The following is a 17,474-nucleotide window of genomic DNA, read 5'->3' as shown; positions in this document are numbered from 1 at the left end:
GAAAAATTAAAATTAATGACTCAACAATAGGTAGGTACACTTGTTAATGGTAATAGCATGAAGTACAGTTATATTGTTAGAAGCCGTTATGAGCTACCAGAAGAGTTTAGCTTTATTCTCTTAGTGTTAGTTGATAACAGGAAGTCTTGTGTATAATCTGATATTTTCTTCCTTTTAAGGAAGTCTTTAATAAGGCCATGGTGTGTCCAGACAAGAAATTGCAATTAGCTTGGATTTACTTACTCACATTAGTTTGTATGATACAGTGTACTTACCAGAGTTAATTGTGATGTAGCTTATCAGTCAAGTCACAAATTGTAAAGCGGGTAGGAATATTCTGTGTAATTGGACTTGGCTAATACTTGTAACATCTTAAAATTTCAGGTAGAAAAGTTTCTAAAATGGGTTAATGAACCAATGGATGCAGAGGTATCACAGGAGTCAATTTCTCATGACAATGTGCCAGACACTTGCACAAGCAGTGATTCCGAAGAACAAGAAATGTCTGTTACCAAAGGGGATAAGCCACTGGAGTTGAGCAATCCAGAACCTGAGCAGTGTCTTGCCGTATCTTTAGCTGGTGAACTTGAAACAGAAAAAAATGAAGGGGACAGCGTAGTAGCAGCCATTACAGATAAGGAGGATTGTGTTGCTCAGGATATGCCAGACTCTCTCCAGGTAGAAACTGAAGGTAAGACTAAATATGCTCCAACTTGATGGTGGATTTAGATAAGTACCATATTTTTCGGACTGTAAGACACACTTCCCTCCCCACCCCACCCCCCCAAATTTGGGAGGAAAGTGGCAGTGCGTCTTATAATCCAAATGTAGCTTACCTGGCTCGCCGGGGGTCGGGGGTCGGGGGGCACCAGCAGTGGAGCAGGGTCACAGGAGGCAGGAGCAGGACCACATTTGTTGCTTCAATTTTTTTTTTTTTTTTCCTATTTTCCTCCTCTAAAACCTAGGTGTGTCTTATGGTCCAGTGTGTCATATAGTCCAAAAAATACAGTACATTTTTAAAATGGTTTTCCCTGGTTTTCACTTACAAGTCATCTATACCTAAGGAGTCACTGCTACTTATTTTTAAGTTGAGAGAAGGCATATTAAGTAATGGCTAATGGCTATGATTTGGCACCAGAGTGCACTTCCCTCTTGGCTGAACAAGCATGATAAAATCGAAGGTAAAGTATATGGCAAACTGCTTGAGTACCTCTCTGTGTGCTGTTAAGATTAGTTTTTGCCACTACACTCTGTCTCATGAGCTGACGGTGGCCAGATCATTTTATCCCTATTAAAGTTTAGTATTGTTCTGGTTTTCATTTTGATCATCTTATTTATTTATTTATTTACTGTAGTAGTTGTAGGTAGTGATACTTTGTTTTTGGATGGTACATTGACATAAAAAAGTAGTTAAAGTAGTTAGCTATAATGAGTGGAGAACAGAGTAGCATTTTCACTTTATGCTCTTTTGTACTATTTGAATTTATTTTTAGCAAATGTTCTTTTATAGTTTAAAAATAATTGTATTCAGTGGAACATTGAAACTTTTATAAGAAAGTTTACTTAAAATAATGTTCAGTTTTATAGATGAGTTATTTCAGACTTGCCTAATGAAATAATTGTATTTATTGTGATGATCTCTTTCTTAGTAATGAATGAGATCTTTTTCTACTAAATGGAACTAGTGACCCCATTTCAGTTTTCCCTAATTTCATATTAAGGAAAATACCTCATTTGAATCTTTGTATTTTTTCTTTGTGTGGGTGTGCTTGTTATAGACCTACGATATCTATATCATATACTTCCTTGATTTTCTAAAGAGCATACTTAAGGTGGCTAAATTTTTTAGTTAAGCAACTATTTGTTATTGTACAGTTTTCTTGTGTACAACTGGTATTCCTGGGGCACTTGAAGATTTCTGAAATGCTCTTACATGCCTTATTCTCATTTAATCTGTAAAGTAGCCCAATGTGGTAGGTGGAATTAGCTCCATTCTATAAATATGGAAAGTAAAAATAAAGCTCAGAGAAATTAAGAAATTTGCCTAAGGTCACACAGTCAGTATGTGGCATAATTAGAAGTCAGTACCAAGTTGTCTGATTCCTAAATCCCATCTTCCCACCCTCCCCTTTTTCCCTGATCGCCGCTTGTCACAATGTTGGTAGTTCTCACCTGGGATGATACCACCATCTCAGGCATTTGGGAGATGTTGGTTGTTAGAATGACCTGGGGAATTTTGACATTTAGTACTTTGGGTTACTTAACACTAAACTGTGTACAGGATGGTCTTGCACAATAAGGGTTGTTCAGTCAAAATGTTAGTGTTGTGTCTCTTGAGAAACTTGCTGCACTTTGCTGTTGATGACCCCTTTAGCTATTTGTGATGATCACATGATCATATTAAGACATCATCCCTTTTCTGAGAACCATTTAAATGCGATAGAGCTTTTCTTGTCAGCATCATTTTTTGTTATTATATTTAGCTATGATAACACTGTCGTCTTCTAATCTCCTCAGCAATGAAGCCAAATAACCAAACTAATAAAAAATTGTTTAAGAAAAAGACAGTTTCTGAGTGAATCAGATGTTTTTATATTGAATTGGGGCTACTGACCTCTGTTTCAATTTCTCAGAGCACTGTGAGTTCTAGGTCATGGCTGGGTTCAGAGGATGGATGTACCATATTTTGCCGTGTATAATGCACACCTGGGTGTTGGTGAGTGTTACACACGGGATTATTATGCTCACGGTGTGGAGTCATTCTACCCATGTATGATGCGCATCCTTATTTTTCCCTCAAAAATGTGGGCATTATAAAAGGTGCTCATTATACATGGCAAAAGTATGGGTAGCTGAGAGAGCTTAATCAGTCCTTACGAAATTTTACTTTAAAGAAAGAAAGGGAAATGTTTAGATTTCTGTAATTTACCGATGAAAGCACTGTCTTACCTAACAGAAGTGCTAACCTTTATACCTGAAATAGTACATGTCCTCTAAAGTAAACAGGTAAAACACTACTCAGCCATTTATTCCTTTTGAGAAATTAAATATTGGAGCTCAGAGAGCCTAGATTACTTTTCCAAGTTTGGGGAGCCAGTAAATAGCAAACTAGAGTCTGTAATCTAAAGTCAGCACTATTTCCATTATGCCTTCCTGCTTCTCCAAGTGTGTCATTGCTCACATATTCTGGAGTTCGACCCCGAATTATAATTATTTGCTGTACCTACACTTTTATATAAATTCACCTGTGATTTCCTTTTTTTCATAGTGTGCATCTGTATTCTTTATATTCTTTTATTGTAGCTGAAATTAAAAAGAAGAAGAAGAAGAAACAGACCAAAAAGGTAATTGGTCTGCCTCCTGAGATAGCTGCCGTTCCTAAGCTGGCAAAATACTGGGCCCAGAGGTACAGACTCTTCTCCCGTTTTGATGATGGGATTAAACTGGACACAGGTAAAGTGTATATAAGTAATTTTTAACTTTATTTTGAAATAATTTCAAATGTAGAAAAATTTTCATATCCTCTTAGCGTGGATTCAACTGTTTCTTAACATTTTGCCCCATGTGCTTTATCATTCTATGTGTGTCTGTGTGTTCCTGCTCCAGTAGCCCCTACCTTTTAGTTAAAACTTTACTGTGTATTTTCTAGGAACAAGGATATTTTTATGTAACAGTGGTAAAATTGTAAATTTAACTGTGTTGCAATATTATAATCTATAGTCCATACTCTAGATTTGTCAATTATCCTAACCATGTCCTTTATATCATTTTTTTCCTTCCAGTATAGGATCATGTATTACATTTAGTTTCATTTCTTTGGTTGTCTTTAATCTGGAATAGTCCTCAGCCTTTTTTATCATTCAGAACTTTGACATTTTCCAAACAATAATAACCAATTAATATCTGTAATGTCCTCAGTTTGGGTATAAATGTGTTCTTAAAATTTCAGACTCGGGTTTAATCTGTATTTGTAGCTTCTCAGGATAGATAGCAAAAGGAATTGGTAGATTATTGAACCAAGCTATTAAAAATAATATCAGATGAAGAAATATCTACTGCAGAAATAATGTAATTTAATGAATTTCTTATTTTTATTTATTTATAATTTTTTAACATTTTTTATTTTTGTTCAAGTACAGTTTTCTGCCTTTTCTCCCTACCACTCCAGCCCTCCCCACCTCCCTCCCCTCTTTCCACGTCCCCCCCGCCCCCGTTATTGTCCATATGTCCCTTATAATTGTTCCTGTAGACCCTTTACTCTTTTTCCCCATTATCCCCTCCCCTCTCCCCTCTGGTCACTGTCAGCCTGTTCTCAATTTCAATGTCTTTGGCTATACTTTGCTTGCTTGTTCATTTTGTTGATTAGGTCCCTGTTAAAGGTGAGACCATATGGTATTTGTCTTTCACCACCTAGCTTATTCCACTTAGCATAATGCTCTCCAGTTCCATCCATGCTGTTGCAAAGGATGGGAGCTCCTTTTTTCTTACCGCTGCATAGAATTCCATTGTGTAAATGTACCATAGATTTTTAATCCATTCATTTACTGATGGACACTTAGGTTGCTTCCAGCACTTGGCTATTGTAAATTGTGCTGCGATGAACATTGGGGTGCATAGGTTCTTTTGGATTGGTGTTTCAGGGTTCTTAGGATATAATCCTAGCAGTGGAATTGCCGGGTCAAAAGGCACTTCCATTTTTAGTTTTCTGAGGAAATTCCATACTGTTTTCCACAGTGGTTGCACCAGTCTGTAATCCCACCAACAGTGCACTAGGGCTCCCTTTTCTCCACAACCTCTCCAACACTTGTTGCTTGCTGCTTTGTTTATGATGGCCGTTCTCACCAGTATGAAGTGGCATATCATTGTGGTTTTAATTTGCATCTCTCTGATGGCTAGCGATGCTGAGCATCTTTTCATATGTCTCTGGACCCTGTGTATGTCCTCCTTGGAGAAGTGTCTATTCAAGTCCTTTGCCCATTTTTTAAATTGGGTTGCTTGTCTTCTTAGATTGGAGTTGTGTGAGTTCTTTGTATATCTTGGAGATCTAACCCTTTTTCAAGGTATCATTAGCAAATATATTTTTCCATATGGTTGGTTCTCTTTTCATTTTGATGCTGTTTTCTTTAGCCATGCAGAAGCTTTTTATTTTGATGAGATCCCATTTGTTTATTCTTTCCTTTATATCCCATGCTCTAGGGGACATATCAGTGTGAATATTGCCGTGTGGGATATCTGAGATTTTCCTGCCTATGTTCTCCTTTGGGACTTTAATGGTGTCACAACTTATATAAATCTTTTATCCACCTTGAATTTATTTTTATGTGTGGTATAAGTTGGTGCTCGAGTTTCATTTTTTTGCATGTAGCTTTCCAGCTCTCTTAATACCATTTGTTGAAGAGGCTATTTTTGCTCCATTTTATACTGCTGCCCACTTTGTCGAATATTAATTGACCTTAGAGACTTGGGTTTATTTCTGGGTTTTCTATTCTATTCCATTGGTCCATGTGTCTGTTCTTATGCCAGTACTAGGCTGTTTTGATTACAGTGGCTTTGTAATACAGTTTGATATCAGGTATTGTGATCCCTCCTACTTTGCTCTTCTTTCTCAAAATTGCTGGGGTCATTTAAGGTTCCATATAAATATTTGAAGTGTTTGTTCTATATCTGAGAAATGTGCCACTGGTACTTTAATAGGTGTTGTGTTCAATCTATACATTGCTTAGGTTAGTATGGACATTTTGATGATGTTAATTCTTCCGACCCATGAATACTGTTTATGTTCCATTTGTTTGTGTCTTCCTTAATTTCATTCTTCACTGTTGTGTAGTTTTCTGAGTACAGGTGTTTTATCTCCTTGGTTAGGTTTATTCCTATGTATTTTATTTTTCTTGTTGCTGTATCAAATGGGATTTTTTTTTTTTCCTGATTTCTGTTTCTGATGTTTCATTGGTGGTATACAAAAATGCCTTTGATTTTGGTTATTGACTTTGTATCCTGCTGTTTTGCCAAATTCATTTATTAGGTCGAGCAGTTTTTTGGTGGAGTCTATAGGATTTTTGATGTACACTATCATGTCGTCTGCAAACAATGACAGTTTTGTTTCCTCTTTTGCAATTTGGATGCCTTTTATTTCCTTTTCTTGTCCAATTGCTGTGGCTAGGACGTCCAATACTATGTTGAATAGGAGTGGTGAAAGTGGACAACCTTGCCTTGTTCCTGATCTTAATGGGAAAGTTTTAGTTACTGCCCATTGAGTATGATGTTGGCTGTAGGTCTCTCGTATATGGCCTTTATTATATTGAGGAATGCTTCCTCTATTCCCACCTTGCTGAGTGTTTTTATCATAAATGGGTGCTGTACCTTATCAAATGCTTTTTCCTCATCTATTTATAGGATCATGTGATTTTCGCTTTTGCTTTTGTTTATGTGATATATTACGTTTATTGATTTGTGAATATTGTACCATCTTTGCAACCCTGGAATGAATCCCACCTGCCTATGGTGTATGTTCTTTTTAATTATTGCTGGGTGCGGTTTGCCAATATTTTGTTAAGTACTTTAGTGTCTATGTTCGTCAGTGATATTGGCCTGAAGTTTTCTTTCTTTGTTGTGTCTTTATCTGGTTTTGGGATTAGGATGATACTGGCTTCAGAAAAAGAGTTTGGGGGTCTTCTGTCTTCTTGGATTTTTTGGAATAATCTGTGAAGAATAGGGGTTAGCTCTTCCTTAAATGCTTTGTAGACGTCTCCTGTGAAACTGTCCGGTCCAGGGCTTTTGTGTGTCGGGAGTTTTTTTATTATTGCTTCAATTTCGTCTGCTGTTATTGGTCTGTTCAGGCTTTCTGCTGCTTCTTCATTGAGTTTTGGAAGATTATATTTTTCTAGAAATGTGTCCATTACACCTAGGTTTTCAAATTTCTTGCCATATAGTTCTTCATAGTAATTTCTTACAATCCTTTGTATTTCTTTGGTGTCAGTTGTAATCTCTCCTTGTTCATTTCTGATTGTGTTTATTTGGGTCCTCTCTTTCTTCTTGATGAGCCTGCTTACAAGCTTGTCATTTTGTTTACCTTTTCAAAGAACCAGCTCCTAGATTTATTGATCCTTAGAATTGTGCTTTTAGTCTCTATGTCATTGGATTCTACTCTGATCATGGTTATTTCCTTCTTTGTACTTGTTCTGGGCTGTCTTTGTTGTTGTTCTTTGAGTTCTTATAGGTGTAGGGTTAGGTTGTTCATTTGAAATGTTTCTATTTTTTTAGATTAGCCTGTGTTGCTATGAACTTCCCTCTCAGCACTATGTTGCTATGTGTCACTATGTGTTCCCTCATATGTCGATATGAACTTCCCTCTTAAGGGACACCTTTGCTGTGTCCCATAAGTTTTAAGTCGTTGTGAATTCATTTTCATTTGTTTCCAGAAACGGTTTGATTTCCTCCTTGATCTCATTCTTGACCCATTCATTGTTTAATATCATGCTATTCAATCTCCATGAGTTTGAGTGTTTTTGAATTTTTTCCTTGATGTTGGTTTCTAGTTTCAGTCCCTTGTTGTCAGAGAAAATGTTTGATATGATTTCATATTTCTTGAACTTGTTGAGGCTTGTTTTGTGTCCTATCATGTGGTCTATCTTTGAAAATGCTCCATGTGCATTTCAAAAGAACGTGTATTTTGCTTCTTTGGGATGAAAGACTGTACATTTATCAGTTAAGGCCATTTGATCTAGGACATTGTTCAGTGCCGCAATATCTTTGTTGATATTTTTTTTGGAAGATCTATACACTTTTGACAGTGGGGTGTTGAAATACCCTACTATAATTTGTTGCTGTCACTGTCTTTCTTGAAGTCCTCCAAGATTTTCTTTATGTATTTGGGTGCTCCTGTGTTGGGTGCAAATATATTTACAATGTTTATATCTTGATGGATTCTTCTCTTGAGTATTATGATGTGACCTTCTGGGTGTCTTTTTATGGCCCTCTTTTTGAAGTTTATTTTATCTGATTTGAGTATTTCTACCCTGGCTTTTTTTTTCCATTTTCATTTGCTTGGAATATTTGTTCCCAGCCCTTCGTGTCCAATCTTTGTAGGTCTTTTGTTCTGAGGTGGGTCTGTTGTAGGCAGCATATGTATGGGTCATGCTTTCTTATCCATTTGGCTACTCTATGTCTTTTGATTGGAGCATTTAATCCATTTACATTTAAGGTTCTTAACGATACATACTTATTCATTGCCATTTTTTCATACCTGTGTTCCTCTTTCTCACTCTTTTCCTTTCTTTTTTTAAAGCAGTCCCTTTAGCATCTCTTGCAGAGCTGGTTTGGTGGAGGTGTATTCTTTTAGACTTCTTTTGTCTGGGAAGCTCCTTATTTGGTCTTCCATTTTAATTGAGAGCCTTGCTGGGTAGAGTAATCTTGGTTGCAGGCCTCTGGTTCTCATTACTTGGAATATTTCTTGCCATTCTCTTTTGGCTTGGAGCGTTTCCATTGAGAAGTCAGCTGCTAGTCTTATCGGGGTTCCCTTGTATGTTGCTTCCTGTTTCTCCCTTGCTGCCTTTAAGATTCTCTCTCTGTCTTGGAATTTTGCCATTTTAATTATGATGTGTCTTGAAGTGGGCCTCTTTGGGTTCCTCTTGCTTGGGACTCTCTGTATTTCCTGGATTTGTATGACTTTTTCTCTCATCCAATTAGGGAGGTTTTCCATCATTACTTTTTCAAACAAGTTTTCTATCCCTTTCTCTTCTTCTTCTCCTTCTGGTCTCCCTATTATACGGATATTGTTACGTTTCATGTTGTCTTGCAGCTCCCTTATCACCTGATTATTCTTTCTGAGTCTCTTTTCCTTTTCTTGCTCTATCTGGGTGTTTTTTCTACCTTGTCCTCCAACTCACTGATTCGATCCTCTGCTTCATCCAGCCTGCTTGTAATTCCTCCTAATGTGACTTTTATTTCTGAGATTTTATTGTTCATTTCTTCCTGGTTTTTGTTTATAGTTTCTATTTCCTTTTTCATGCTGATGTAGTTCTTACTCAGTTCTTTGTACTTGTCTGAGTTCCTTGAGCATCTTTATAACCATTAATTTGAATTCTATATCTGATAGTTTGGTTACCTCCATTTCATTTAGCTCTTTTAATGGTGAGTCTTCCATTCCTTTTGATTGCATGTTCTTTTTTTTGTCTCCGCATTTTAGGTGACTCTTTTTGTTTGTTTCTGTGCTTCCTGATGTTTTGCTTTGCTAGCTGTCTTTGTAGCGTGAACTTCTATGGTAGGAATTCTATGAGGTTCAGTGGAATGGTCTCTGATCTCCTTGTCTGGACACACTGGGTTTGTCCTTTCTTCTGTTTGTGTGGGCTCTCTTGTAATTGCAATTTTACCTTTTGGTGGTTCCTTTGTTGGTGGTTTTTCTCCTCCAGCAAGTATGCTGATATTCGCAGCTACCACCTATTCTTGTATGTGATCAGTGGCAGGGGGTAGGCAAAATGGATTAAGACAGCAGGAGAGTATTTTATGGGATTTAAAGTACCAGCAAGCAGAGAAGTGATAGGAGATTTTTTGGATAAGTATAGCGTTAACTGATATTTCACCCAAGTAGCCACTTTTTATAGAAGGTGAAAGAGAGATGAGACTCTTGTTAGACAGAAGGAGGATTGTGAGCTGAATCCAGAAAACAGAGCACTTGTGCAAGGTTGGATGATGAGATATAGTGAGAGTAAAGTATAGAAAGTAGGCGTAGTGTGAGAGAGAATAGAGTTAACCACAATAATAATGCTCAGGATTAAAGTGAAGTGGGCTGAGAAGGTTGCTGTGTAGTATGTACAATTGTGAGGAACAACAATTATTTACAATGGTACTGGAACAACAATAATATGACAACAGACATATGATTTAGTTAACCAGAATAGAAAGTACCTGATCAAGAGTTGTGTGTTATTGGAACACGGGTGAAGTGAAAGAAGGAAAATTAAAATACAATAAAGAGAGAATAAGGAAAAGCAGGCAAACAATGCAGTTAAATGGGGAATAAAACATGGAAAAGTAAACATAAGGAAGAGAAATTAAAAAATACTAATAAAATAGAAGTGGTAAAAATAATGACAAGACAATAATAATACACATACACAATAAAATGCCAGCTCTGTGGGACAGCAAAGTGACATTTGTCTGTTTCTCAGTTTTGGGGATTAGGTTTGTGCTCCCCCTTTCAATCTGACCCTGGACCCTTTGTAACTCCACATCTTACTGTCTCACTTGGGGGAAGAAGAAAAAGGGGGCGAGGAAAGATAGAGGATCCAAAAAGAAAAATAAATAAATAAAAAAGATAATAATAAGCCTTCTGCTGATTTTAAACCTGTTCAGCAAGTTCTGCTGGTCTTCCTAGATGTCACAGGAGGAGGGGGGCCAGGCTTCACTTTTCTCCCTTCCTTTGGTTCTGAGAGGATGGGGACCAGGTCTGGGTGGCAATATTCACAGTTTCCTGGCCTCCCCAGGCTCAAATCAGCCACTCCTGCTCACAGCGTGAGTCATTCTCCACCCCAGAGCTGGAGACAAGCGGGGAGACAAGATGGGAGACAAGCGAGGAGCACGATTCTGCCAGCCCCTCACTCTGGGCACTCGCAGCTGAAATCACCCTCAGGCCACTACTGGAAAGTTCCTTACAAAGCAGCTGCCCGCTGTTCCCAAATAGTGCCCAGCTTTTCACACAGCCCCACTTTCCAACCAGTCCAGAGACTGAGACAGGGTCCTACACGGCCCAACTCCTCCCTTCTCCAATTTCTCTTTGGCTAGGGCCCATAGTCCCAGCGGATGTGTACCACCTCTGTGTGTCTCCCACTTCGTCTCTATTACCCCCAGCGACTTCCAGCATCCAGGTCCCTCCTGGTGCCTGGCTGCCCTCCCTGCTCTGGTAGGGGAGGGAGCTGGTGCTCTAACTCTTCCCGTATCCTGTGGCAGGCACCAGGCCCGGGTCCGCAGCAGCCTTGGTCCCGGCTCAGATCCTAGGGACCTCACTGTCCCCGCACAATCTCCTCACCATTTGTTTTTCAATGTCCTTTGCAAATTTTGGCCTCTAAACTTCATATAAGCTGGGATTCCACTGGCTGTTCACTCTGTTCCTATGAAGATCGGTTAGGTGTTCCAGCTTGGCGCAGGGAGAGTTGGTCTCCGCTCCTACCTACTTCACGACCATTTTCTCGTAATTGAATGAATTAACACTGGGAATGTTGATTTTTTTTTTTCAATATTTCCTGTTCTGACCTTGAACAGCTAACTTAACTAATTCTGGAAGTTGATGCTTATTTTCGTATTGAAACTACTTAAATTAGGTGTGTATTAACTCTGAAAATCAGGGAATCTTGACCACTGGTGGAATTTCAGGGGTCTGTGAACATCTTATAATTATTTACAAAATGTTGTGTATTGAAAAAAGTGCAAAGGAATTTGTTAGGACAAATAAAAGTAGATGAAAGCTTTTCATTCTGGCCCTGGCCTGGTGACTCAGTTAGTTGGAGTGGCATCTTGTACACTAAAAGCTTGTGGGTTGATTCCCAGTCAGGGCACATACCTGGATTGCAGGTTCTATCCCCAATTGGAGCACATATGGGAGGCAACCAATCAATGTTTCTCTCTCACATCAGTGTTTCTCTCTCTCCCCCTTTCGCTCTAAAAAATCAATAAACATAACAAAAAACTTTTAATTCTGTAAAAGGAGGTACTTTTTTATTCTTTTCTGCAATAAGGAACCATTTAACGTTTTGGTAAGAAAACAGAAACAGGAAAATTGGTGCATCAAAGAAATACCTTTCTTAAAAACATGAGTTTCTTCTATTGCAAAAGAAGGTGGGCAGAATCTTCTTTCCTCTGGAATAGTCATGGGACATGGGACCTCATTGCTGAAAATGATGCTTGTTCTGCTAATCCTACAGCTTTGCTGCTTCTGCTGTAACTCCTTGGTTTTCCTGGCCCTTTAGAAATGTTTGAATTTTTCCAAAGTATCCAATACAAATCTGATTCCTTGCTTCCTCATTAGGAATGAATGAATTGGGAAACTCAGTGGAGTTTGGGGAGTTGGCCAGTTAGAATGGCTAACTTTTTATTTTCTATAGTAGATAGACAGGAGTTAATACTTCAAACATAAAAATCAGAATTGCAGTCAGTTATTGGAGATATATCACAGAAGAATCAGGCCAGAAATAAGGTGGTTGCTTTCCATGGAAAATGAGAATGGGAGTGGTACTCCTTGTTTATAACAAGCTTTGTAGAACTTTTCTTTAAAACTAGATTATTTATAGTCTTGAAAGGGAACAAAGGTTTTTTTGTTTTGGGGGGTTTTTTAGTATATATTACATGGTAATGTTTGCTATGTTTATTCTTGCCTTGGTTTCTTGAAATTGAACATGTTAACAGAAATACTCTTCCTTTGCAGAGGGCTGGTTTTCAGTTACACCTGAAAAGATTGCTGAACACATTGCTAACCGGGTCAGTCAGTCCTTCAAGTGCGACATTGTAGTGGATGCATTTTGTGGAGTTGGAGGAAATACCATTCAGTTTGCCTTAACTGGAAAGAGAGGTAATTAGCCAAGCCATCAATGGAAGAAAAGTAAATTATATAATTTATTCAGTAAATGTTTCATTTTGCTTCACCTGGTTTTTACTGACATTTAATAGGCACTTAATAATTAATGCCAGATATTTAAAATAGTAGTAGCTAGCATATATGAAGTATAAACTTTCTATCATACTGGTGTACGTGCTTAATATTTATTAATTTATTTAGTCAACAATCTTGCAAATTGTATCTTTTACTATGTACATTTCACAGATAACTGAGAAGTAAAGAGTTGAAGTAATTACACAGTTCTTGTTTGGTGGAGCCAAAATTAAAACATTACCAAAAAAAAACATTAAAATAGGGAGACTATTCTCTAGAAGAAAAGAAGACTAGATGGGGAATCCCAATTTTGCCACTCACTATTATTGTGACTTTGGACATCATTTAACTCTTTTTTTTTTTAAGATTTTATTATTTATTTTTAGAGAGGGGGAAGGGAGGGAGCATGAGAGGGAGAGAGACAGCAATGCGTGGTTGTCTCTCGAGCGCCCCCTACTGGGAAACAGGTCCACAACCCAGGCATGTGCCCTGACTGGGAATCAAACCGACAACCCTTTGGTTCACAGGCCAGTGCTCAATCCACTAAGCCACACCAGCCACGGCATGAAATGTGACCATGTGACTAAGAAGCTAAGTTCATACTATTTAATTTTAATCATTTAAAGGTAATAGCTACATGTGGCTAGTGGCTCCCGTTATTGGACTGTGCAGTCCTGATAGTGTCTTCCAACATTTGTCAGCATTTGAGTTATATGTGAGGACACTGAGTGCTTGCATTCTGTCAGGCCTGAAAGCAAAGTCAGCTTCCAAGGGAAGTCATAAAAATGAGGGCTAACTGAATATATTTGATGTTGAAAGTCATTTTTTCATTGAATTTTTGGTATTGTCAGCATCTTTCCCTCTGTCAGTACTATCAGTGTAGCAGATTGCACAGCTGAAAAGGACATACTTATCTTTTCTCTTAAAATATGAATTTTAATTTATTTAGAACACAAAAATAGCTTTGTAAATGCATGATTTCGCAACATATAATTGGTGCTTGTATTTATTGTTCAAGTTTATTTTGTGCATTATTTCTCAAAAGTGTTAACAAATTTGAAACCACCATGTCTGGAAAATAGCTTATGTTTCCTTGGCAACCATGGTATATGCATCAGGGTTCCACTTCGCCCTTCCAAACATAAAATATTGCCAGTAACACACTGCTGCATATACAGACGCACTTACTGCAAGACGCGAAGGAGCTAAATTTAACTTATGTTTGCATTGCTAATTATGTAATTGCAGTAAATTAAATGAAAGCCCATTTGGTGAAAACATAAGGTTGTCTGTTCCCTCTACCTAAAATGTCTCATTAAACGTCATCAGCAGACTTTTACATTTCTTCTTCATAAATTGGCTCAAGAGGTTTGTCAAAGTTTGTCGTATTTTGCTTTTCTGTGGAAGCTGTCAAATTTGTCATCTTTGGTGGTTGCCTGATTTTGAGGAGATTGGTCTTTTCTGAAATCTTAGCATTTATAGGCTTTACATAGAGTCTGGGGGCCTTTCCATGTGTTTGCTGCTCACCTGTACCCGTACAAAGCACAGTGCTGACCGCCTGTTTGTCTCTCAGTAGATACTGAGTGGCAACTCTGTGGTGTGTGAGACCAAATCTCCCTTAGTCTTTAAAAAAAGATTCTTGTAATTAAATAAACACACTGATCAGAAGATGAACTATTCCATGTAACTACTAATTAGTATCATTTGACTTACCTTTCATGTTCCCATTTTTAGTGATTGCCATTGATATTGATCCTGTTAAGATTGATCTTGCTCGCAATAATGCAGAGGTTTATGGGATAGCAGACAAGATTGAGTTCATCTGTGGAGATTTCCTGCTGCTGGCTTCGCATTTAAAAGCCGATGTTGTGTTCCTCAGCCCACCTTGGGGAGGGCCAGACTACGCCACTGCAGAGACCTTTGACATTAAGACCATGATGTCTCCTGATGGATATCCTTTGGGAGTCTGAAGAGTTTTCTCAAACAGTGGCTGTGGAGAGGAAGGGGTGTGGTGTGAGTGTGTGTGTGTGTTTGAAAGAGAGAAAGTAATAAAGAAGAGAGGAGCTAATAGCATTTGATAGATCCTAGTTTCCTTTTCATAAAAAGCACATATGAGAAAGTTAACTGGTGATGGATCTCCAAAAGTTACAGCAAATGTGAGAGATACTTCCCTTGGTTCCCATCTACTTTTACAATTACAAAACAAGAACGAGAAAACATTAATTGTTTGAAATTATTGTCTGGAAATTGGGGGTTTTGTGGAGACCTGTTCCTAAAGTGTGGATGACTATCCCTTGACTATTCTTCCACTCACACTTGTGCTAATTCTCTGTTTATCTTGAAATTTTTCTAGTTACTCTTCCAAGATACTGAAACAAGCCCTTATTTCATAAAGAATAGCATTTATATTATTTGTCACTTTTTCTCTGCTCTCCAGAAGAGTCATCTCTTTGACGCTAACAGGAAGTATGTTTCTAAATGCCTAGATAAAATTTAGAATGTAGACTGTAATGAACAGTTATTTATCTATATTTCTTACTGAAAAGAGGTGGCATTGTGCTTTCCTGTTCTGTTTGTACAAAAACTAGGAAATGGCAGGAGGAGAAAGAATGTGTATTTTCTGACTCTTAGTTGTCTTTTTCTGACTAAGATAAATGAAAAATAGCTTTAATTTCTGACTTCTGACCTCTCAGGGATAGTGTGCTGCTGAGTTACAAAATCAGCTACTTAATTTAAACGTGTGCTTTATTATTACATATCAAAATACATTTAAGTTACGATACAAGAAAACAACTTGATCAGAAATTAACTGTTGTTTTTGTCACTTTCCCTTAACTGTTGTCCACCTTTGAAATTTTCAGACTTTCCCAGAAGATCACTAATAATATTGTTTATTTTCTTCCAAGAAATGCTGATATTGACCAGGTAAGCCATTACTGAAAAACTTCTATGAGCCTTTGGTATAACCATTACAAAGAGTGGGTTAAAAAAAAAGAACACGGAGTATTTCTTTAATTGAGAATGTGTTTATGAGCAGTCCTTGGTGTTTTGACTGTTATTAGAAAACTGGAAGAGTTTGCCAGTTAAGTCCTTACTTGCTTCATTCTCTTCCTCTCCGCCATTCCTGCATGTGTAAACAAACACCATACCGGGCCGATACCGTGTCCGGAAAGAGTGACTCAGTGTGTTGTGTTCATATGCGCACACCGGAGTTAGCCAAGATCTGTCTTTACTGAAACCTACCTTGAGAACAGATATTTCAGTTATTCCTGAAAATAGTTACCTAAATAGATAAAACTTCGTTTGGCCAGGATCTGTTTCAACTATATTCTTGGGGTATAGGACACTTGACTAACATTATAATGTCCTCATTTGATTCTTTCCATAATCATTTATTTTAATCATGTTCTTTTTTTCCCCTAATAGAATTGGATCTAGTGTAATAACTGCCTCATAAAGATCTGACGATGTCTTTATTTCATGCTTTTGTTGAATTTTTAATAAGCACTTACTACCTACTGCCTAGTGCTAAGCATCTGGTAAATCTTCTGTCTTTCATATCCTACATTTTACAGGTGTTGCTGGGTGTGGGTTTTCCTTTCTCTCGTGTCTGATACTCTGAGAACCAACCCTGTCATTCTGAGCTGTTTCATCTTATCCTAGAGAAATTACCTTTATTATTTGTTCAACTATATTCTGCTTACTATCTTTTTTCCTTTTTCTGGATCATCTCTTCTGTGGGTGTTAGTCTTCCTCAAGTGTGCTTTCTGGTGTTCTGTCTCCTTTTTCCTTCTGAGAGATCACCTCAGTCTGGTCATTGCTCAGGTGTATACATTCTATTGTCTACCCCATCTATTGTGTTTTTTAGTTCAATCATTATGTTCTTTATACTTATTTCTGTATTTTTTGCCACTTTTTGCATTCTGATGTTATTATAAGAAGCTTACATTCTTAATCTATTTTATTCTTTATGCACACAGATTGATACAATTTCTAATCCAGTCTGTTTTTCTTCCATGAAATACTTGTGATCCTCAAATGTCTTACTGGGTATTGGTGATTCTTGGGTAATGCAAAAGGATAAAGGACAGGCCAGAATCCAGTGGATGTCAAACTGGCCGCACTTTAGAATCACTGGGGACACTTGTAAAAAAACTGTGACTCTGCAGCCCCACCCCAGAAATTGATCCAACCATTTTTTCCTTTAACTCCCTGGATCACTGTAATGTATAGCTGTTTCAAGAACCACTGTCAAAGTCTGTGTCGGCCCCAGTGATAACTTGCAGGGGTGCAGGTGGGTGAGCTCTGGGGCCACTGACCCAGGCACCACAGACTGCAGCTATTTATCACAAAATACCATCTCAAGACAAGGCGCGCCCCCCGCACCCAAGATTACAGATTTTTCTCTTCCTTCTATCAGAAACCAGATCTACTCGCTTGTATTGGACATATTTTCACATTAATCTGTTCTACTTCCCCGTCCTTGGCTTATGTGTTTACTCTTTGGAACACTGGTTCTCACCTGCAAATTAGAATTACCTGAGCAGTTTTGTTTTTTAATAATGGTAAAACATACATAAAATTTACCATAAAGCATTTTTAAGCATACAGTTCGATGTCATTAAATACATTCACATTTTTGTGCAACCATCACCACCCTCAGAACTTTTTCTCATCTTCTCAGATCGAAACTCTGTGCCTGTTAAACACTAACTGCATCTCTCTCACCAGCCAGCCCCTGGCAACCACCAGTCCACTTTCTGTTTCCATAAAATTTTGACTACTCTCTGTACCTCAAATAAGTGGAATCATACAATATTTGTACTTTTGTGTC

At 37.9% G+C, this 17,474-nt stretch overlaps 1 protein-coding gene across 2 annotated transcripts in view; it reads left to right on the top strand.

Annotated features, from left to right (window-relative positions):
- The window catches only part of TGS1 (trimethylguanosine synthase 1), a 50,645-nt gene that overhangs the window by 19,627 nt on the left and 13,544 nt on the right, over positions 1-17,474 (top strand). Inside the window, exons 8-12 of one of the 2 annotated variants that reach the window (XM_024572249.4) lie at positions 385-691; positions 3,304-3,453; positions 12,416-12,559; positions 14,375-14,591; positions 15,487-15,565. In XM_024572249.4, coding sequence (XP_024428017.2) covers positions 385-691; positions 3,304-3,453; positions 12,416-12,559; positions 14,375-14,591; positions 15,487-15,565 — 897 coding nt within the window. The remainder of the gene's footprint in view (positions 1-384; positions 692-3,303; positions 3,454-12,415; positions 12,560-14,374; positions 14,592-15,486; positions 15,566-17,474) is intronic. The other variant, XM_045204935.3, reaches the window with a different exon arrangement.

Source organism: Desmodus rotundus, chromosome 8 (genome assembly GCF_022682495.2).
Source record: "Desmodus rotundus isolate HL8 chromosome 8, HLdesRot8A.1, whole genome shotgun sequence".
Lineage (NCBI taxonomy): Eukaryota > Metazoa > Chordata > Mammalia > Chiroptera > Phyllostomidae > Desmodus > Desmodus rotundus.
The sequence above is the reverse complement of the archived record's forward strand: the minus strand, read 5'-3'. Positions and strand labels throughout refer to the sequence as shown.